Source organism: Medicago sativa, chromosome 3, assembly GCF_051527215.1.
Source record: "Medicago sativa cultivar Bolivia chromosome 3, Bolivia_mono, whole genome shotgun sequence".
Classification (NCBI taxonomy): Eukaryota; Viridiplantae; Streptophyta; class Magnoliopsida; order Fabales; family Fabaceae; genus Medicago; species Medicago sativa.
In genome coordinates, this window is record NC_140751.1 from 7,632,541 (window position 1) to 7,656,867 (window position 24,327).

At 31.1% G+C, this 24,327-nt stretch overlaps 2 protein-coding genes and 3 long non-coding RNA genes across 9 annotated transcripts in view; 4 read left to right on the forward strand and 1 right to left on the reverse strand.

Moving 5' to 3' along the window:
* The window catches only part of LOC146935365 (F-box/kelch-repeat protein At3g23880-like), a 28,132-nt gene extending 4,794 nt beyond the window's left edge, over nt 1-23,338 (forward strand). The window contains exon 2 of the mRNA XM_085750533.1: nt 22,992-23,338. The gene's annotated coding sequence lies outside the window, so the exon portion shown is untranslated. The remainder of the gene's footprint in view (nt 1-22,991) is intronic.
* On the reverse strand, nt 7,213-9,359 carry LOC146935366 (uncharacterized). Of its 2 annotated transcripts, XR_015033082.1 has the most exons (5): nt 8,957-9,359; nt 8,787-8,870; nt 8,240-8,526; nt 7,504-8,028; nt 7,213-7,401 (listed from the first exon to the last, which is right to left on the reverse strand). It is a non-coding gene; the product is annotated as an uncharacterized LOC146935366 (long non-coding RNA). The 2 variants fall into 2 exon arrangements; XR_015033081.1 differs by having other exon boundaries at nt 8,787-9,357.
* LOC146935367 (uncharacterized) lies at nt 9,463-11,576 on the forward strand. 4 transcript variants are annotated; one of them, XR_015030202.1, is made up of 5 exons: nt 9,463-9,833; nt 9,920-10,118; nt 10,264-10,550; nt 10,761-11,285; nt 11,388-11,576. It is a non-coding gene; the product is annotated as an uncharacterized LOC146935367 (long non-coding RNA). The 4 variants fall into 4 exon arrangements; XR_015030201.1 differs by having other exon boundaries at nt 9,484-9,833; nt 9,920-10,003; XR_015030200.1 differs by having other exon boundaries at nt 9,484-10,118.
* On the forward strand, nt 15,850-16,695 carry LOC146935368 (uncharacterized). Its single transcript, XR_015033083.1, has 2 exons — nt 15,850-16,015; nt 16,120-16,695. It is a non-coding gene; the product is annotated as an uncharacterized LOC146935368 (long non-coding RNA).
* Nucleotides 20,495-23,338, forward strand: LOC146935369 (F-box/kelch-repeat protein At3g23880-like). Its single transcript, XM_085750534.1, has 2 exons — nt 20,495-21,783; nt 22,992-23,338. Exon 1 carries the CDS (start codon nt 20,622-20,624, stop codon nt 21,753-21,755), a length of 1,134 nt encoding a protein of 377 aa, XP_085606660.1. The 5' UTR covers nt 20,495-20,621; the 3' UTR covers nt 21,756-21,783; nt 22,992-23,338.
* Nucleotides 23,339-24,327: the final 989 nt, after the last annotated feature.

A 24,327-nucleotide genomic window follows, 5' to 3' on the forward strand; every position in this document is an offset into this window, starting at 1 on the left:
ATTTCAGATTTTAGAATTCAAATAAGGCGCGCGAAAAACTTATAGAATGGAAAAAGTAATAACAAAAAATTATAGTATTCTACGATAACAAACAGACCATGCAAAAAGTATTTTCATTAATGCTTGTGTTTAAGTTTATATTTTCTTACGTTCAATGCAACTCAACATTGAAAGAACTACATATGTAGGTCATGAAGCTCGATTCCTTGTAGACAATATCTTAAAGTCGTTGCAATAAGCATGTCTGAATAGCTAATAGAGAAATCTCATAGCTTATTGTGAATTTCTTTTCCCACCCTACAAATCTACTTTCGATTATGAAATCCTAAAAAAATCGAGGGTGTTGGAAGGTGTCTTTAATGTGCTTTAAATTTTCTGAAATTCGTAAAGCGCAAAATACATGCAGAGTGAAAGAAAGAAACTATCAAATATTTTGGCAGATTATGAATTCAAATTCTGAACTATTTTGACAGGTCTTTATCAATGGTCAAAGATCACCACCGAATATTTTGGCAGATTACGAATTTAAATTCTGAACTATTTACGATAACTCCGATGATTTTTGACTTAAGAAATACGCGCGAACGAAAATTAATTCAAACAAAACATACTATATACTTAAAAAAAAACTAAACCAAACAAAATACGGTGTGACAGAAACACTATTATAACTCATTTTTCACAAACAAACTGGTTAATTTATTTGTTTATACGTAAATTTCTGATTTAATCATTTTATTTAACCTGTTACTTCATTACAATTTTATAAGTCCTCGGTCCGGGGTTCAAACTCAGGTCACTACAAAAAAAATAAATACAATTTTATAACATATTGTTATTGAGAAGGGATCCATTGACTCCAAGAGTAACTCTTTTGAGTTACTCCAAATCTCAACCCTTAATCTTAATACTCCCTCCGTCCCATATTACTTGACCTATTTAGAATATTTGCACTATTCATGTAACATGCTTTGACTCTATTTTTCTACTAATATATAAAAACAAAATATAGCATATAAGATGTTGTTAGATTCGTCTCGATTAATATTTTCAAAATATCAAATTTTCGTAATTTTTTCTACTAGATTATTAAAGAAATTTAAGTTTAAAATTGTGCATTGGCATACGTGACAGAGTCAATTAGGTCAAGTAATATGGGACGGAGGGAGTAATAATTAATGATTGTGATTAATTGCAACTAATATCTATGGTACACCCTCTCTCTAAACAACCCATTAGAATGCAAGGGTGAGAAAACTACTGTTTATTCATAATTTATTCAATTTCAAAGAATCATGAGTATTCCTATGGCTATGAACACGTGTATCCATTCAATTTCAAAGAATCGTAAATCATCACCAACATATAATTTATTCATAATTTTGTACTACTAATGCTTAATACACGCTTCAATCAGATCTGATATTAGTTCGACGAATAAACAAAAATCTGATTCAGTTTTTTTATCAATGAAATCTAATACAATTAATATCACACTCGTCAATTGGATCAAATAAAAAATTATTGTTGAGTATGTTAAAGGCATATGATAGATTTCAAGACATTCACGGCTTAATTTTATGGCAGAATACTATTATCCCTTTGATAAAAGAAAAATTAGGAAAGAACAAAAGAAGAACAAATTTAAACGTGAACACGAGAAAGAGTGAAACGATACATGTGAGGGAATTCGGATTTTTTCATCAATGGAAGAAAGCAAAACAAAGGTATGGTAGAGAATTAGTATGGGAGAGTATAATTTATTGCTCATATGTGAGATTATTATTAATTAACTTTTGCAGATTATAAGATTGATAGAGAGAAGAAAAGGAAAATGAACGATTATGAAAATTGAGACAGAGAGAAGAAGAAGAAAAAAAGGAAAACACCCCACCTTAACAATTATTATGAATTAATCACAACCATTAATTATTATTAAAATGAAGGGCCATGATTTGGAGTAAGTGTTTAAACTTACTCTTGGAGTCAATGGATCTCTTCTCATTGTTATTATATCAAACTAGCGTCCAGACGGGCACTCCCGTGCCCGTCTGTCCGCTTTTTCTATTGCGCATACAATAATTAACCACATATTTGTTTGTAATGCATAACTACTTCACAATAATTGTAAAGATATGAACAGTTAATAGTAGCATGAATTAAATCTAGTGATCCGAACCAAATTCAAAAAGGTGTGTAACTTGAATCAGAGCAAATGTATTGGAAAAGCTCTTAGTAGCCATACCACGATCAAGTTGGCTTTGAACATTCCCCTTGTTCGCTACCCTTTTACCAAGTATATGGACAGCCCGTGAAACCTAAATCCAACAATATGCAATACTAATTGTATCTCTTTCTATCTTCAGTTGAGCATAGTTTCTTGGATTCCCTCCCTTTTCTGTTCTAATAATAGTGTATCATTAAAATTTTCTAAATATATTTGTAATTCAGAAAACCAAACCAACAATGGTTTAGATAAGTTCCCAAGTGTTTTTACTTCTAGACTCATCTGAAAATCTCTATATAGCAGTTAAAGAACTCCAATCATTCTCTCCTTCAACTTCACTTAGAATATGATTTAGTGAAAAAGGAAAGAATAGAAAAGGTTACTCGCTCGCCCCAAAATAAAGTGATCCTTCCACCTCTCTATTTGTCTTGCCCTATACTCTCTGAAAAATGAAGAAAAAGAAAGAAATAAAAGATTGAAAACCAAAATAAATTACATCATTTTTTCACACTTAAAAAAAAAAAAAGGAAGTCAGATGTATCTCACCATAATTTATGTGTGATCATCGTTAGAAATCATTTTCACCATCTTCCAAATTGCTCTCTTTCTCTCACAAAATATAAATGATCGGTGTTGTTGTGCCAAGGGTTGGCCACCACGGTCTCTCACTCTCTCTTCAATGTTGTTGTTGTTGAAAACCCAAAGTTGTTCCCTATTCACAATGAAGAAGTTAACTATGAATAGTAATCAATGTTCATAAGGATCAATATATACATGGAAATGAGTAAATGAACAACCCTTGCAAAGCAAGAAATCAAGGAGAAGGCAATATGAACATGAAGTCCGGTAAAATGTAGCTAATTGATAAAAGAAAGTTTTATTTCTGAAAGCAATAATAAATTAAATCAACGTGACTTTGTAACAAAAAAAAAATGTGATCAAGAGATGTAATGATCATTGCAGTTCAGAAAGGCCATATGGCCCCTTAAATTAGTTGACTAATTTAAAGGTAATATTTGCGCACACCAAGTTAGTCAATGAAATATGGTTAGGAATGGCTATTAAATGTATTAGCATGTATAAAGTGTCGATATATACGCAGAGACACTAACATGTGAACAGCGACAATTATTTGAGAAATAACACAATTAAATGTAATAATATGTATCTATTTCATATCGAATATGGGGACGTTTCGGACACCAGACACACATATGATGGTAAGCGCTGATGCTACATAAATTAGCATTGCAATTCACTAAATGAAAATTTTACATTCACTTCAACTGACATGAAGGACGACACGATAATATCTTCAATGCCCATGTGATCCCAACCTTGACCTCTTCAAGACTAATGCTTTGTTTGGTAACACAAATAAGCTAGCTTATAAACTTGTTTTTGATAGGTTGAGACATGTTTAGTAAAAACTTTTTATATAAAAAAATTAACAGACACTAATAAAACAAATAAGAACATAAAAAAAAAGTAATCCAAACAAAAATATTTACATATTGAAAGAAGAACAGTATATACCTTTCCTGAAATAGGGAAGAAAGAACAGGAAAGTTTTCTCATCTCTACGTTAGCATAGCATGTCCATCGCCATCTCCCGGTTAAAAACTTGTCCCCCACAGTACCGACTACTTTGTGACTTCTTCAAAGCCACCAAAATGTCTCAACTTCTCTATGAATAAAGTGGCTGATGAAAAATGTGGCCTTGATGCCCCACTCCTTTCCTATTTCTTCATCTTTTCTCTGTCTTTACAAAACCAAGTGTAAAAAAGATCATTTGGTAAGGATGAAATTGGAATGATAAAAATCGAAATCAAAGGTCCACATCCTTTTTTTAGTCTATGGATAAAGATATAGATTAAAATGACTTAATATGAAAAACTAATTCTCTCAAAAACATAAAATATGAAAAACATACTTGAAGGGAACGATATATGTGTCCATTGTAAATTAGAAAATATATAATTGTCAAATCTAAAAAAAGAAATATCATGAAGAATAAAAACTGCTAATCACAAAGAAGTCTCATATTATAACTCAATAATGAGTATAGTCTTGAGTCTTCTAAACTCGTGATATATGTTTGATATGAAAGTGTCTCTATTGCATGAAAGAAGCATTTAATCACAAAGAAGCTTTTTTAGTACAATTGTTTATCTTTCTTATTCTCAAACTGTAAGTAGTTTTTGCAAATACCCATCTGATTCACATATCATGCAGAAGACAGCATAAAATGTAAATGCTGGAGTGATTTAATTGAATATGTTATTTATATTGATTTTAAAACACACGGGAAAAAAAGTTGCTATGCAAATACAGGACACATAACATTTAGTTTTATAAATTCAAGTGATCGTAATCATATCATAATCGTAATTTCATTAATCCTATCTACTCCAAGCCTAAAAACCATACTTTTTGGCGGTCAAATATGTTCACGTGATGATAAGATAATGAAGGCAACTTCTTATGAAAAAAAAAGGAACAAATCGAAGATGAAACAAAAATTGTAAACCTGCAAAGTAGAAAGACTTAATTCATCTCACTTTCTCTTTCTCTCATGGATGGTTTCTGCGTCGTCGCTCTATTTCTAGAATTTGTTTAGAAATGAGAGAAAGAAGTAAAAAAAAAAATTTGAGCCAGAGTTTTTCCACAATTGATATTTTTCTAGGGGATCAAATGGTAACCGACTTTGTTCAAGGAGCAGTTGCATTTTGATTTTTGAAATATGGTAACCTCCTTCCATTTCTTTAGTGATTTTTTTTCTTTAATAATTGTCATCGTGTGTGTGATCATTAGTGGGTAAGGCAGACTTTTTTTTTAATAACTGTCATCAAGGGTATTTTGGGATTTACCAAAAAAGGCTACACCAAACAATAGTATTGCCTTTATTAATAGGTATAGATACAATATTTACTCTTCTTTGTTTAATTTAATTTTCACATAACTTTGCATATGGATCACATGAAATATGCATATCCTTATAAGTTCAGGGTAAATAACACATATTAAAACATAGATAATATAAACATAGATTTAAAAAAATTGCATTTTAAATCATACTCAACAACTTAAAATCAGAATCAGAAGCATTACTGCTAATATTGTATTTTTATCATCACTAATATTGCATTTTTGTCTATTGGTGGTGCTTGATGGGGAGGTCAAACATGAAATCAGGATCAGAAGCATTTCTCATTTTTTTTGCATTTTATTTGATTGAAATGAATTTTATTAGTCGTTAATCAAAAAACCCAAATTGTACGGGAAAAAGGCTATAAAATATCATTTAAAATTATATCATTTAAAATAAAAAAAGTTGATTACCTTTTAAGAATTGCAGCTAATTCTTCGTACATTCCTTTATCAATAATTTATTGTCTTTCAAAAAACTACAAATTAATTACAGAATGTTAAATGCAAATATAATTTATGGAACACCATGTAGAAGAGTACTATATAAAGCTTATAACAAAAAAAAAAAAATATCAATAAAGATATCTTGCTTTAACTTAGATGTTGTAGATTGATAGTTGTCCGTAGTTAATGGATTGTGCAAATTGCTAAAATAAATAAATTAGTTAACAAATTTTATTTTATATATGAGGGTAATTATTGATTTGTCTCAAAGTTGAATAAGTGATACATAATATATTTGGTAAATAATATTTTTCCAAATTAATGCAGTAAATACCTATTTTTTCTTTGAATCAATATTTCTCTTTTCACAACACATATGTGTTTTATCTATTATTATTGTTGAACCCCACCCAAAAGAGTACACCTTCAGACGATGAATCTATTATTAAAAAAAATATTAAGTGTTATTGAAATGATGATAAGGAAGTGCTTTAGACGATAAATATTTGTTTCATAGGAAGACGTGGTTTTCGACACTTAATTATCTCATATTGCCCTCTAGCGTCCAAACATGCATGTTTGTCCACCTTTTCTACTGCGTTAAAGTATATATACACCTGACTATGTTTATCTGTATAGATTAATATATAGTATTGACATATAAATATAATTCATTTAACACCATCTAAAAGAGTAATTAGAACATGATGAATAGAGATCTAAACTTGAATTTATCTTTAGAAAAAAGGAATAGAGGGTTAGTTGAGTCTTCTGTCGTATTTTTCCTTCAACACTTCTTTGTCACAAAACCTTTTCATGGTGAAAAAACTGTCATTTCTATTTCGCTAGAATTCACTCCGGTATATCTAATTAGATGCAAATTTTTAATGAAGTAACCAAATTTCAACGAAAAAAAAACGATATATAATACGATACAAATTTAGTAAAACAAATAAAAAGGGTTGTGCATTGAGTTTCATGATAATCACAAAACGTGATATTTAATATTTATGAAGCATCAATAGCCACTGTGAAAGAAGAGAGGTTTTTTTTTGTTCAAAAGAATCATAATCTTTTTAATCCCAAACCCATACAAAAATGGACGTCAGACTCTCTAATCCAAACCCATACAAAAATATTGCTCATTTAGTGTTTCATGCAAAAAATGGAATGAAGACAAAGTTTTCAAATCCCTCTATCAAGAAGCGTATAATCTTTTTTCACTTGGTTATCATGTCATTTATTTATATGACCCAATGTGAGAATATCATCATGATACAAATTATAGGCAAAAAAGAAATAAAATAACGAAAGATAAAATTACTAAATGTAGAAGGAAATAAAAAATTGGAATCTTTCAAATAGAAGAAAACCAAAAAATGTGTGAGAAAGAGCATAAAAGAGTGAGAATAGGGGGGGTTGCACCCTCTGCGAAGCCACCGTGAGTCTAGCTTCACTCTCACTGCCACCGTGAGTCTAGCTTCACTCTCACTGCCACCGTGTCGGTGACCTAATTTCTTACATTGTGTATCCTTTCTTAGTAAAATGCATTATGTTGGGTCTTTAATTTTGAGCCAACTCATAGATGAAACACAAAATTAAAGAAAAAATGATAAGAAAATAGAAGCATGAAATAGAAACAAAAATATAGAAGTATACAAATTGAAGAGTGTATTGTTAAAATTAAAATTATTGAACAACATAATTGAAGAATATGAAACTCCATTTAGACTCCTCCATGGAGTGGTGCCGAGATATTGGTATATGAGATGATTTCTTTTTGATGAAGGATTAAAAACCTGTAATAGAAAATCAAAAGGAGGAATGAGCATATAAAAAAAGGGAATACAGTTAGGACTGAGGAAAGAAAATTGAAGAAACAAATGGTAGAAAATCCCTACAATTGTAAAGGTTGCACCGTTGCCGCTGTGATAACCCATTGTACTCACAATTGATGATGCCTCCTTGGTCTTCCAATCAACCACATTGCTTCTCTTTGCTGGCAGCCAAGAATAACACCACCCTCCCCGTGAAAGAGCAACGTTCACAATGTTGCTGCCTTCACCACATATACCTGAATCTCAGTTTTCCTGTTAAAAAACATTGTTGCGATGCTCCATTGATATTCATAAATCCTGATTTCTTCCTATTTTTGTTATCTCACTGTTTCGGACCATTCCTCAAGACGCCCTAATACCTCTCATGTTTATATACCGCTCTCAATTAATGTTTTTGAAATATTAGTTAGAATAAAATAAGAAGATTAAATAGAAAAACATAATGAAAAAATGAACAAAAAACCCTTAGCTTGGTACAATTAAGTTCTTTTAGCATACATTGAAAACAATAAGAAAACATCTACGTCTATCTTGGATGATGGCAACACCTCTACTCATCCCCTTCATCCCCTTCCATGATCTTGTAGACTGCTTCATATGGAAACAGGAAAAAAAAAAAATTAGCCATTATTAAAGAGATAAAATAGTAGACGATAATGATTTGAGAGAAATTCAACCTAAAAATCATCCATATATAAGAGATGGTGATAGGATATTCAAGCTATGAGCACAAACACATATATTGGACACAACACTGAGATATCGACACATGTAAATTTTTAAAAAGATATAGACGAACCTAATATATGATCTCTGCGGTGTAACATGTACCCTTTGTTGCAATTTTGTTATGCGTGACCACCAAATTTAGATGCATCTTTGACTTCATCAATGGACCAATATTGATCTTGCCCATTTTATTACCAAGAATATAAAAACAATTCAACCAAGCAAAAATATATAAAACCTTGGAATGTTTCCGATGTGTTATGTGTAAATATGATCTCATCATAGTTCATGTTGAAGAATAGGATGTGTTGTGCTATTGTCCACTTCCTGCATGCGTGTTGTGCTATTGCCCACTTCCTGCATGTGTGTTGTGGATCGATTAAAAATTAGTATATTGAGTATTTGACAAAAGTTCTGTTGCAAACACACCAGAAGAGACCGTATAGTCACAAAGCATATGCATAGAATTTGAGTATTTGACAAAATAGATATCCCCACTCACCATGTTTTTTTTTGTGAATAATTTTCTTTCTATTGATTCAATTTTTGATGTACACAAAGCTGTGACGTATATCAATAAGATGTACTAACATCGCAATTCACCAAATGGTAATTACCTTCATCAAGGCGTCAAAGAAATTATTCATTGATCCATGCAATCCAAATGCCTTTATTTCACTCTCGCAAATAAAAATTGATATCTTCATTGCATAAAATTGCAAACAATAAAAGCAAATTAAAAAAAATCAATCTAGAAAAAAGCATTATAGAAAAAGCAGAGCACTACACAAAAATGGGGAAGCAATTCTCCCTCTCTCCATATTTCTTTCTCGTTTCTATACGTTCAAGCCATTGCTCCCAAATCCATGCTGCCTTGCCTCTAACATCCCCCTTACGTTGGAAGTAAGAACGATTTACTGTGAGTGGACAACATCATTCCAAGAAGAAATGAATTAAAGGAGAGATAGGAATAACAATGGATAGAGAAGTGTTAATAAAAAAATGGTTGAATTGATGATTGTTTGTAGCAGATATGTGTTTTTGAAAGAGTAAAATGGGGAAGTAGTTATTAGCAATTGTGTAAGGTGAGAAGTTTATGGGAAGAACCGTATTAAAAACTAATTGATTGTGTGTGATGAGAAGTTAATAGGTGGAAAATATAACTGAAAGGGCATTTTGGGATTTTTAAAAAAAGGCTACACCAAAAAATAGTATTTCCTTTATTAATAGGTATAGATACTATTTTTTGGTGTAGCCTTTTTTTAAAAATCCCAAAATGCCCTTTCAGTTATATTTTCCACCTATTAACTTCTCATCACACACAATCAATTAGTTTTTAATACGGTTCTTCCCATAAACTTCTCACCTTACACAATTGCTAATAACTACTTCCCCATTTTACTCTTTCAAAAACACATATCTGCTACAAACAATCATCAATTCAACCATTTTTTTATTAACACTTCTCTATCCATTGTTATTCCTATCTCTCCTTTAATTCATTTCTTCTTGGAATGATGTTGTCCACTCACAGTAAATCGTTCTTACTTCCAACGTAAGGGGGATGTTAGAGGCAAGGCAGCATGGATTTGGGAGCAATGGCTTGAACGTATAGAAACGAGAAAGAAATATGGAGAGAGGGAGAATTGCTTCCCCATTTTTGTGTAGTGCTCTGCTTTTTCTATAATGCTTTTTTCTAGATTGATTTTTTTTAATTTGCTTTTATTGTTTGCAATTTTATGCAATGAAGATATCAATTTTTATTTGCGAGAGTGAAATAAAGGCATTTGGATTGCATGGATCAATGAATAATTTCTTTGACGCCTTGATGAAGGTAATTACCATTTGGTGAATTGCGATGTTAGTACATCTTATTGATATACGTCACAGCTTTGTGTACATCAAAAATTGAATCAATGGAAAGAAAATTATTCACAAAAAAAAACATGGTGAGTGGGGATATCTATTTTGTCAAATACTCAAATTCTATGCATATGCTTTGTGACTATACGGTCTCTTCTGGTGTGTTTGCAACAGAACTTTTGTCAAATACTCAATATACTAATTTTTAATCGATCCACAACACACATGCAGGAAGTGGGCAATAGCACAACACGCATGCAGGAAGTGGACAATAGCACAACACATCCTATTCTTCAACATGAACTATGATGAGATCATATTTACACATAACACATCGGAAACATTCCAAGGTTTTATATATTTTTGCTTGGTTGAATTGTTTTTATATTCTTGGTAATAAAATGGGCAAGATCAATATTGGTCCATTGATGAAGTCAAAGATGCATCTAAATTTGGTGGTCACGCATAACAAAATTGCAACAAAGGGTACATGTTACACCGCAGAGATCATATATTAGGTTCGTCTATATCTTTTTAAAAATTTACATGTGTCGATATCTCAGTGTTGTGTCCAATATATGTGTTTGTGCTCATAGCTTGAATATCCTATCACCATCTCTTATATATGGATGATTTTTAGGTTGAATTTCTCTCAAATCATTATCGTCTACTATTTTATCTCTTTAATAATGGCTAATTTTTTTTTTTCCTGTTTCCATATGAAGCAGTCTACAAGATCATGGAAGGGGATGAAGGGGATGAGTAGAGGTGTTGCCATCATCCAAGATAGACGTAGATGTTTTCTTATTGTTTTCAATGTATGCTAAAAGAACTTAATTGTACCAAGCTAAGGGTTTTTTGTTCATTTTTTCATTATGTTTTTCTATTTAATCTTCTTATTTTATTCTAACTAATATTTCAAAAACATTAATTGAGAGCGGTATATAAACATGAGAGGTATTAGGGCGTCTTGAGGAATGGTCCGAAACAGTGAGATAACAAAAATAGGAAGAAATCAGGATTTATGAATATCAATGGAGCATCGCAACAATGTTTTTTAACAGGAAAACTGAGATTCAGGTATATGTGGTGAAGGCAGCAACATTGTGAACGTTGCTCTTTCACGGGGAGGGTGGTGTTATTCTTGGCTGCCAGCAAAGAGAAGCAATGTGGTTGATTGGAAGACCAAGGAGGCATCATCAATTGTGAGTACAATGGGTTATCACAGCGGCAACGGTGCAACCTTTACAATTGTAGGGATTTTCTACCATTTGTTTCTTCAATTTTCTTTCCTCAGTCCTAACTGTATTCCCTTTTTTTATATGCTCATTCCTCCTTTTGATTTTCTATTACAGGTTTTTAATCCTTCATCAAAAAGAAATCATCTCATATACCAATATCTCGGCACCACTCCATGGAGGAGTCTAAATGGAGTTTCATATTCTTCAATTATGTTGTTCAATAATTTTAATTTTAACAATACACTCTTCAATTTGTATACTTCTATATTTTTGTTTCTATTTCATGCTTCTATTTTCTTATCATTTTTTCTTTAATTTTGTGTTTCATCTATGAGTTGGCTCAAAATTAAAGACCCAACATAATGCATTTTACTAAGAAAGGATACACAATGTAAGAAATTAGGTCACCGACACGGTGGCAGTGAGAGTGAAGCTAGACTCACGGTGGCAGTGAGAGTGAAGCTAGACTCACGGTGGCTTCGCAGAGGGTGCAACCCCCCCTATTCTCACTCTTTTATGCTCTTTCTCACACATTTTTTGGTTTTCTTCTATTTGAAAGATTCCAATTTTTTATTTCCTTCTACATTTAGTAATTTTATCTTTCGTTATTTTATTTCTTTTTTGCCTATAATTTGTATCATGATGATATTCTCACATTGGGTCATATAAATAAATGACATGATAACCAAGTGAAAAAAGATTATACGCTTCTTGATAGAGGGATTTGAAAACTTTGTCTTCATTCCATTTTTTGCATGAAACACTAAATGAGCAATATTTTTGTATGGGTTTGGATTAGAGAGTCTGACGTCCATTTTTGTATGGGTTTGGGATTAAAAAGATTATGATTCTTTTGAACAAAAAAAAACCTCTCTTCTTTCACAGTGGCTATTGATGCTTCATAAATATTAAATATCACGTTTTGTGATTATCATGAAACTCAATGCACAACCCTTTTTATTTGTTTTACTAAATTTGTATCGTATTATATATCGTTTTTTTTTCGTTGAAATTTGGTTACTTCATTAAAAATTTGCATCTAATTAGATATACCGGAGTGAATTCTAGCGAAATAGAAATGACAGTTTTTTCACCATGAAAAGGTTTTGTGACAAAGAAGTGTTGAAGGAAAAATACGACAGAAGACTCAACTAACCCTCTATTCCTTTTTTCTAAAGATAAATTCAAGTTTAGATCTCTATTCATCATGTTCTAATTACTCTTTTAGATGGTGTTAAATGAATTATATTTATATGTCAATACTATATATTAATCTATACAGATAAACATAGTCAGGTGTATATATACTTTAACGCAGTAGAAAAGGTGGACAAACATGCATGTTTGGACGCTAGAGGGCAATATGAGATAATTAAGTGTCGAAAACCACGTCTTCCTATGAAACAAATATTTATCGTCTAAAGCACTTCCTTATCATCATTTCAATAACACTTAATATTTTTTTTAATAATAGATTCATCGTCTGAAGGTGTACTCTTTTGGGTGGGGTTCAACAATAATAATAGATAAAACACATATGTGTTGTGAAAAGAGAAATATTGATTCAAAGAAAAAATAGGTATTTACTGCATTAATTTGGAAAAATATTATTTACCAAATATATTATGTATCACTTATTCAACTTTGAGACAAATCAATAATTACCCTCATATATAAAATAAAATTTGTTAACTAATTTATTTATTTTAGCAATTTGCACAATCCATTAACTACGGACAACTATCAATCTACAACATCTAAGTTAAAGCAAGATATCTTTATTGATATTTTTTTTTTTTTGTTATAAGCTTTATATAGTACTCTTCTACATGGTGTTCCATAAATTATATTTGCATTTAACATTCTGTAATTAATTTGTAGTTTTTTGAAAGACAATAAATTATTGATAAAGGAATGTACGAAGAATTAGCTGCAATTCTTAAAAGGTAATCAACTTTTTTTATTTTAAATGATATAATTTTAAATGATATTTTATAGCCTTTTTCCCGTACAATTTGGGTTTTTTGATTAACGACTAATAAAATTCATTTCAATCAAATAAAATGCAAAAAAAATGAGAAATGCTTCTGATCCTGATTTCATGTTTGACCTCCCCATCAAGCACCACCAATAGACAAAAATGCAATATTAGTGATGATAAAAATACAATATTAGCAGTAATGCTTCTGATTCTGATTTTAAGTTGTTGAGTATGATTTAAAATGCAATTTTTTTAAATCTATGTTTATATTATCTATGTTTTAATATGTGTTATTTACCCTGAACTTATAAGGATATGCATATTTCATGTGATCCATATGCAAAGTTATGTGAAAATTAAATTAAACAAAGAAGAGTAAATATTGTATCTATACCTATTAATAAAGGCAATACTATTGTTTGGTGTAGCCTTTTTTGGTAAATCCCAAAATACCCTTGATGACAGTTATTAAAAAAAAAGTCTGCCTTACCCACTAATGATCACACACACGATGACAATTATTAAAGAAAAAAAATCACTAAAGAAATGGAAGGAGGTTACCATATTTCAAAAATCAAAATGCAACTGCTCCTTGAACAAAGTCGGTTACCATTTGATCCCCTAGAAAAATATCAATTGTGGAAAAACTCTGGCTCAAATTTTTTTTTTTACTTCTTTCTCTCATTTCTAAACAAATTCTAGAAATAGAGCGACGACGCAGAAACCATCCATGAGAGAAAGAGAAAGTGAGATGAATTAAGTCTTTCTACTTTGCAGGTTTACAATTTTTGTTTCATCTTCGATTTGTTCCTTTTTTTTTCATAAGAAGTTGCCTTCATTATCTTATCATCACGTGAACATATTTGACCGCCAAAAAGTATGGTTTTTAGGCTTGGAGTAGATAGGATTAATGAAATTACGATTATGATATGATTACGATCACTTGAATTTATAAAACTAAATGTTATGTGTCCTGTATTTGCATAGCAACTTTTTTTCCCGTGTGTTTTAAAATCAATATAAATAACATATTCAATTAAATCACTCCAGCATTTACATTTTATGCTGTCTTCTGCATGATATGTGAATCAGATGGGTATTTGCAAAAACTACTTACAGTTTGAGAATAAGAAAGATAAACAATTGTACTAAAAAAGCTTCTTTGTGATTAAATGCTTCTTTCATGCAATAGAGACACTTTCATATCAAACATATATCACGAGTTTAGAAGACTCAAGACTATACTCATTATTGAGTTATAATATGAGACTTCTTTGTGATTAGCAGTTTTTATTCTTCATGATATTTCTTTTTTTAGATTTGACAATTATATATTTTCTAATTTACAATGGACACATATATCGTTCCCTTCAAGTATGTTTTTCATATTTTATGTTTTTGAGAGAATTAGTTTTTCATATTAAGTCATTTTAATCTATATCTTTATCCATAGACTAAAAAAAGGATGTGGACCTTTGATTTCGATTTTTATCATTCCAATTTCATCCTTACCAAATGATCTTTTTTACACTTGGTTTTGTAAAGACAGAGAAAAGATGAAGAAATAGGAAAGGAGTGGGGCATCAAGGCCACATTTTTCATCAGCCACTTTATTCATAGAGAAGTTGAGACATTTTGGTGGCTTTGAAGAAGTCACAAAGTAGTCGGTACTGTGGGGGACAAGTTTTTAACCGGGAGATGGCGATGGACATGCTATGCTAACGTAGAGATGAGAAAACTTTCCTGTTCTTTCTTCCCTATTTCAGGAAAGGTATATACTGTTCTTCTTTCAATATGTAAATATTTTTGTTTGGATTACTTTTTTTTTATGTTCTTATTTGTTTTATTAGTGTCTGTTAATTTTTTTATATAAAAAGTTTTTACTAAACATGTCTCAACCTATCAAAAACAAGTTTATAAGCTAGCTTATTTGTGTTACCAAACAAAGCATTAGTCTTGAAGAGGTCAAGGTTGGGATCACATGGGCATTGAAGATATTATCGTGTCGTCCTTCATGTCAGTTGAAGTGAATGTAAAATTTTCATTTAGTGAATTGCAATGCTAATTTATGTAGCATCAGCGCTTACCATCATATGTGTGTCTGGTGTCCGAAACGTCCCCATATTCGATATGAAATAGATACATATTATTACATTTAATTGTGTTATTTCTCAAATAATTGTCGCTGTTCACATGTTAGTGTCTCTGCGTATATATCGACACTTTATACATGCTAATACATTTAATAGCCATTCCTAACCATATTTCATTGACTAACTTGGTGTGCGCAAATATTACCTTTAAATTAGTCAACTAATTTAAGGGGCCATATGGCCTTTCTGAACTGCAATGATCATTACATCTCTTGATCACATTTTTTTTTTGTTACAAAGTCACGTTGATTTAATTTATTATTGCTTTCAGAAATAAAACTTTCTTTTATCAATTAGCTACATTTTACCGGACTTCATGTTCATATTGCCTTCTCCTTGATTTCTTGCTTTGCAAGGGTTGTTCATTTACTCATTTCCATGTATATATTGATCCTTATGAACATTGATTACTATTCATAGTTAACTTCTTCATTGTGAATAGGGAACAACTTTGGGTTTTCAACAACAACAACATTGAAGAGAGAGTGAGAGACCGTGGTGGCCAACCCTTGGCACAACAACACCGATCATTTATATTTTGTGAGAGAAAGAGAGCAATTTGGAAGATGGTGAAAATGATTTCTAACGATGATCACACATAAATTATGGTGAGATACATCTGACTTCCTTTTTTTTTTTTTAAGTGTGAAAAAATGATGTAATTTATTTTGGTTTTCAATCTTTTATTTCTTTCTTTTTCTTCATTTTTCAGAGAGTATAGGGCAAGACAAATAGAGAGGTGGAAGGATCACTTTATTTTGGGGCGAGCGAGTAACCTTTTCTATTCTTTCCTTTTTCACTAAATCATATTCTAAGTGAAGTTGAAGGAGAGAATGATTGGAGTTCTTTAACTGCTATATAGAGATTTTCAGATGAGTCTAGAAGTAAAAACACTTGGGAACTTATCTAAACCATTGTTGGTTTGGTTTTCTGAATTACAAATATATTTAGAAAATTTTAATGATACACTATTATTAGAACAGAAAAGGGAGGGAATCCAAGAAACTATGCTCAACTGAAGATAGAAAGAGATACAATTAGTATTGCATATTGTTGGATTTAGGTTTCACGGGCTGTCCATATACTTGGTAAAAGGGTAGCGAACAAGGGGAATGTTCAAAGCCAACTTGATCGTGGTATGGCTACTAAGAGCTTTTCCAATACATTTGCTCTGATTCAAGTTACACACCTTTTTGAATTTGGTTCGGATCACTAGATTTAATTCATGCTACTATTAACTGTTCATATCTTTACAATTATTGTGAAGTAGTTATGCATTACAAACAAATATGTGGTTAATTATTGTATGCGCAATAGAAAAAGCGGACAGACGGGCACGGGAGTGCCCGTCTGGACGCTAGTTTCCTTTATTAATAGGTATAGATATTCAAATGTAACTAGAACACCACAATCAACTAATCAATGGTCTTTGTCGAGAGTGTGATACTTTAAACATAAATGACTTTGAATCAACTCATTTTTAGCAAAAACTAATTTATTAAATATCAATTTTTGTCGAATCATAACCAATTTTGCAAAAAAAAATAATTAATTGAATATCAAATTTAAACACACAATTTTTATATCAATTTGAGTCAGTATTCATGATGATTTAATTCGCTGGATCCTTAGTAGAGAAATTGTATAATATATGTAGAGACAAGGACAAATCTCTGACATCCCACTTCTACACATTTAAAACATGTGAGTTACAATCACTCGACTATTTGATCAAAAGACTATGAAAATTAGAGAAAACAATATTTGGAGGATCACGACCTCCTTGAACACGTGAGCGCACTGAATGAACTAATGCATTGCTGACCGTCAACTAAGATTCTTTGATATTTTTTTTTCGGAAAATGATTAATGGTACGACAACATTTGTCGCACAATTTGCACGATTCTTAAAGTTCAATTCCAGACATCTTTCTCTTTCTTATTCTCCATTAATTTAAATGGTAATTTTCCTTATCACTTTAACACGAAGTTTTGGTTTTTGGTTACTGCACTTGCCTTTGATAGCAAAAAATAGAATGACTATGCTGTTCTGTGTGATACAGACCGTACAGGCTTTGTTGAATTCACGCTACAATGTTTTGAAAGGATGATACATATAACCTGCCAAGTCTCCTGGCTCTTATTGTTGCAGGAGCACCACCGCAAACTAAATGGAGAATCGGTGGAAGCGGTTGGTGGATAATATTTTATAGTAAATCCATAACAAAGACACTACAATTCATATTGTGAAAAAAAATAAAACACTAGTTTATTATTTATTTTACCTATGTCAAAAATCAATATTTTAATTTACTTTTGTCAAATAAATTGATAAACAGCATGATGTGTGAGTATATATACGGGCTAAAGCTATTCGTGCAAAAGGTGCGACAAAGTTGTCGTACCATATAGCATAATTTTTTTCTTTTTCACGGTAGTTAATGTTCATAGTTGAAGGAAGGTAATGCTAGAAACATTAACTTTTTTTTTTCAAAACTTTTCTTATTAAAATCACCTGCAAGGCTATTCATATAGAAGAGAGAGAAATATATTACTTTTTTGGATTGATAAATAAGCCCCTAGCTTAAAAATATATTTACTTTAAAAGTTTTACTAGAAGACACTATTTATGAAGATGTCTTTTAACAAATTATTTTATAGACATTTACTAAAAGGCACCAATTAATTTTTATGAAAGTGTCTTTTAACTAGTTATAACTAAAAAACTGATAATCACACATTGAGGTGTGAATTGCTAAAAGACACATTCATTGGTGTCTTCTAGCAAAACCCTACTTTAAACTTAAAATTTATTTTTTCTGTTAAAGTTTGTTTCTTGTGTCATGTTAAATACAACTTGTCATTGTTAACGACAACCATATTTTTTTATGAAGGAAAAAAAGAGACAACCATCTTTCTTTTAATTTCTAAAAGAAATCGTGTTATTTGAACAACCTTTTGATTGACAATTTTTGGGACAATCATAATTTTACAAAGAAAAAGAGGTATTGAGACAAATTCCAAAGCAATAGAGATAGAAAGTAAAAACATAATGTAAGTATGAGAGAGAAAGTTATCACAAAAGCTGTCAAAAAATGGTTGTACAAATATCATTTCTCTTTCTAAAAACATTATTTTTTTTAGGAGAAGGAAAAAAAAAATAAAAATTGTGTTATTTTGGTACAACTAAGCATATATGTGTCATTGTAGTGACATATGTGTCATTGTCGGTGTCATTTGTTTCAGCAATGTCAACATATTGGTGTCCATGTCTTAGTGGGTGCAACACACAAGAGACCATCCTAAATTTATTTAGAAATGGTGCAATTTAGATGCACATATATATTTACTCTTAATTTAGATCTTTTATAGATAAAATATTCATTTTTATATAATCTATTTATAATACATTAATATGTCTCAGTGTCAGATATTTGTCACTGTCATATGTTTTTGACATTAGCAGAAATCTCAATTTATATATGTCTCAGTGTCATATAATACATTAAAACGGCAGACGATCTATGTTTATAAATATGGCTACATCAAAGTCTCCAAAAAATTCATGTCTTTAGATCTGCATCATTGACTACATCAAAGTCATTGATTGAATATGCATTTGTTCAAATTTAATCTTTCAACCTGAATAAAAAAAACACTGCACTAGAAAAACAAAACCACACCACACAAAGACGAGAAATCAAAATAAATAGAGTCGTACAAAGACGACGAAATGACAAAAACAAACGAAAGAAAAATAAAATTTGTGGATATTACTAATTTTACTATAATTTAAGCAAAAACAATTTGGATGAGTGATTTTGGATCAAAATTGACCATAAATCACCCCTCTTCGGGATTAAAATAGAAGTGTTTTTGCCATAAAATAATTTAGAGATATTTTATTTAGAGTAATAAAAATCATTTTTTAAATAATTTAGTATTTTTGATACAACTATATAAAAGCGATTTCTTGTTACAAAATCAATTCAATCTTTTGATCCATATTTGTCTCTCTCCTCTAAAAAAAATCTATCTCTTAAGAAGCCGCTCTTAACAGCTTCGACTTCTCATTTGAAACTGTTTTTAGTTTTTTTTTTTAAGTTGTAACAAACGGATGTGATACTCTTAAATGATTATTTTTTTCAAAAAAAGTGATTTTTTTCTTAGAAATCTATAACAATTCAAAATCTTTATAAAATAACTTAGAGATTATTTTACGGCAAAATCACTTTATTTTAATTCGCAACAAACAGAGTCTTAAAAAATGTAGAGTAAATTACACTCTATTCCTCTCAAAGATGCTTGAATTACACTTTCCTCCTATCTTATGTTAAAATATACACCCCCATCCCCTCTTATTCAAAACATATTAGAAAATTTTTCACTCCCCTTCTCTAAGAGAAGCTTAAATTACATTCCCCTCCCCCTCTTATGTTAAAACCTACACTTTACTCCCTCAATATTTTTTTTATATCTAATAATCTTTCAAAAAAATAATGATGACACACTTCCAAAAAACTAGTACTGCGGGTTTATTTTAATATGAAAAAAAAATTGAATACATATTTTTCGCTATTTTTTATTCACAATTTCATTAACATGTAGTTTTAAACTCTATTATAAAATATGAAAAAACCCAAAATAAAATTAAAATATGTGAAAAATTACTAAAGACAATAAATCATGGTTATTTAAAAGTTAATTTTATACTCTAAATTATAAAATCAATAAACATATTTAAATGAAGGGATGTTAGCCACTTTAGTCCCTGAATAGGAAAGAAGTCGTCACTTTAGTCCTTGAATGTAGATAAATTGAAAAATAGTCCTTAAATATAGACTTTGTTAGTCAATTTAGTCCCTGAATGCAGACTCCGTCAATCAATTTAGTCCCTGAAATTGACCAACAGAGTCTACATTCAGGGACTATTTTGCAATTTCTTTGCATTTAGGGACTAAAGTGACTACTCATTTTCCATTCAGGGACTGGGACTAAAGTGACTAATTCCCCTTAAATGAATTGATTTTTCTTAAATGGTGGTTCAAACATATTTAAAGAGGGGAAGTGTAATTTACTCAAAAATGTAAGCCATGAACCAGTGGGTACTCGAGACCACCGTACCCCGTTAGGATTAGAAACTCAAACACGGAATTGGAAACGAAAACCCAAACTGGAGGAAACGACGCCGTTTGTTGTCACTCTCAGTCAGTCATGGAGGAAACAACCTCCACTAAGAGGAGGAGGCTACAGTTGACCACCGGAACCCTAACAGTTCCACCGGAGCCGGAACTTCCAACTCTTCCTTTCGATCTTTTGCCTGAGATTCTGTGCAGGCTTCCGGTGAAATTACTGGTACGGCTTCGATGCGTCTGTAAGTTCTTCAATTCTTTAATTATTGATCCTAATTTCGCAAAGAAGCATCTTCGTATGTCAAACAAGCGCCACCACCTCATGCTAGCAAATGATAATACGCTAAGAAATGATTTTAAGTTAGTTATGTATGATTCACCAATCCCTTCGGTTTTATCTCCTTCTACCGTTTTTACACAGACACAACTTTACCTTCCTGATACTCTCACAAATTCACATCACTATCCGTATGTGCTGCACTCATGTGATGGCATCTTTTGTGGTAAGTTCGATAATGATTCTTATTTCTTGTGGAACCCTTCCATTAGGATGTTTAAGTTATTGCCTCCTTTGGATAATCTGTGCGAAGATTATCCTTTTTCCATAAGCTTTGGGTATGATCATTTCATTGATAATTATACAGTCATTTCTGTTTCTGACGAAAATGAAGTTTGTGTTTATACTTTGGGGACTGATTATTGGAGAAAGATAGAAGACATCCCATATTCTGACAACATTTGTGGACATGGAGTATTTGTTAGTGGTACTGTTAATTGGTTTGCATCCGATGTCATTATTTCTCTTCATTTAGAGAACGAGTCATATCAAAAACTTTCGCTACCTGATTTCGAGAATGAAAATGATTCGTCGACCTTGAATGTGGTGAGAGATTGCTTGTGTGTCTTTGAAACTAGTGATATGTTTTCGAATGTTTGGATTATGAAGGAATATGGAAAGAAGGAGTCTTGGACTAAATTGTACACCATACCATACCGCGGAATTGGAAAGAAGTATTTAGTAGGTTGTACTGCTTTATATATTTCAGAGGATGACCAACTGTTGGTGCAATGTTATGGGTTTGATGATAATCTTAATGACAATATCAAGTTGGTTGTTTATGATACCAAAACTGGCACTTTGAATATTCCTGAGTTTCAAAACAACTATGAATATACAAAAGCAAAAGTCTACGTTGAGAGTCTCATATCGCCTTAAGCATGGATTCAACTGCAATATATATATGGTTAGTTTTTGTTTTTGTTTATGTTATTTATATGTTATGCCTGCTCTGATTCTTGATACTTATTAGATCATTGTTAATCAATCGTTGATGGAATCTATAGGTTGAACATTGCTTCTTATTTTCAATAGTTTCAATACTTTGCTGATGTAAAAAATGTTATGTGACGAGGATTATACTTTGCTGCACAGTGGAATTTATTCATGAACATGATCTAATTCTTGCGATGCTTCTATGTTATGAATTCTGATGTATGGTTACATTTATCAAATGACTAATGAGGATTCTTTACCAATTAGCCTTTTCTTTTCTTGGTGGTGATTATAGGGTTGTTCATGATACCTAGGTCCTTTATTTTCTCCTTTTGAACGATATAAAATCAACTAGTTATCTAGAGATTGAGAGAGAACAGACTCATAACTTGAAAACTTCAGTTTTCCAATGACAGGTTGGGATATCTTGATCATTCTCGTGTTTTTTATTAGCTTAGTTGGCTTAATTGCTTTGCACACTTCTCTGGTATGATAGCGTTGATTGCTACAAATTAATAATTAAAGTATATACAATTCATAGTACCGTCATAGTACCGTTGAGTTGCATCTCTACTTAGGACAATATGAGTTTGCTTGAGTTTAATTATGGAATGAGACAACAAAGATAGGAGTAGAAGATTCATTTTCTTAGATTTTATAATCCTTTTTGTCTTATTGTTTAAGAGGGTTTTCTTTCTCTTTCAATGTTAATTAACCTTCTAGAAATGCTACTTTCTAGTATTGCTAGATGGTTTGAGTCTCATGCATCTGTTGGTTAATTTAAACTTGTTTCATATCATGCTACTTTTTGACTCATAGGTTGCTATATCATGCTCTTAAACATGTAGCAATTCATTTCTCTAGACTTTGCAAATTTAAAATCACCACACATTTTTTTTAGCATCAGTTTCTTGCACCACTAGTGAGATTGAAATGCATTTCTATGCCTCGTTTTTATTTCTTTGGTTTTATATTCTTATACACACGCAGCATATTGTACAATTCATAACATTGGTAAAATGGCCTGAATATATTGATATAGTGTATGAGTCTCCGAGATTGTAGCGAAGTTCCTTTCAATATGTGTGTTGCCTTATAATGTCTCAATATTTTAATTTTAATTGCACCTTAAGCCTCAAAATACACTTTATAACGTATTAGTTGAAATGTCTCTTTCAGGTTGGCTGTGTTTGTTTGTTTCAATAGAATGGTTATTCACAATCAGAATTGCTCGGGTTCTTTTTGTGGTGTGGAGCTTTGCTGAAGATGGGGTGAAAAGGGTAATAGTTCTAGGTTAATTTAACTTCTTAAGTTCTGTTTGATTATTTCTTCTGGAGTATGAGGTGAAACTGAAAAACCTATATGTTTTGAATAGGTAGGATAAACTTGTCTCTGACTTTATTATTGTCTGTTGTTTGTTTCTGATTTTTTAATTGCAAATGCATTTGGATGTATTTTCCTTGCAAAAACATATTTAGTACCCATTTGTTTAAGATTATTAAAATTCATTTTACATGTTTTAGTTATGTTTGTATGTAAGTTTATTTTTAAAATACTTTTTCTGCAGAAAATGAAAATCTATTTTGATTAGGTTTTGAAGAAAATAATATTAATAGAAGAAAGAAATGCAAAATATGTCAATATTAAGTATACAAAATCTGTTAATTTAGTCTCGAAATTGACAGACTTTCATACATTTTAGGGATTAAATTGACGGATTTCATATAATTTAGGGGCTATTTATGATATTTATATTGTTTGAGGACAAAGTTGGAGAGTGTGATGGTTTAAGGACTATTTTAATAGTTCATTTGTTTTAGGCATTAGCTTTGAATCACTGATAGAGTTGAAACAAGTGGTAATGTGTTCCCATGAGGCATGTATACACCTATGCCAGGGCTAAAATAAACACAAGTAGAATAAGAAAGGATGAAATGGAAGATATGCTAATAATCTTCAAAAATAGAAGTGAATGAAGCACCCATAAAATAAAATGTGCTGCAGATACAGAATTAGTTGAATACTGAGATAAGCCTTTCAAAGCTGAACATGTTGATAGTTAGAGATGAGGCTGTGTTGAAGAGAAATCAAATTGTTCTTGATGAGTTGTGATTGGAAGAAGTGGTGAAACAAGAGAAGATAGTGATGATGTGAAGTCTACAGAGGCTGTTATGTCATCGTCAATTTCTTCTTGTGAGTCAAAGATAATCGAAAGGTTATTATTGTTTGATGTGTTATTGCTGCTGTTGTTGTTGTTGTTGTTGTTGTTGTTTGTGGTAGTATTGCTATTGCTATTGATCTTATATGGTCTAATTCTAAATATTAAAATATGTTTATGGTATATGAGGAGTGATTGTTTATTCTCTTTATGACAACAATTTGAGCTAGTGGAGAGGTAACCTCATTTTTGTTGACTCTTAGAAAAATTCAGAGTCACTAAATACAAAAATTTGTGAACCAATTGGACTTAATATTCCATCCTGTAGTGTATGACAAAAACAATGTATAGTTTATT

What these genes read in the sequence shown, in the direction of transcription:
- LOC146935369 (XM_085750534.1), top strand. Translation starts at nt 20,622, where the DNA reads ATGGAGGAAACAACCTCCACTAAGAGGAGGAGGCTACAGTTGACCACC.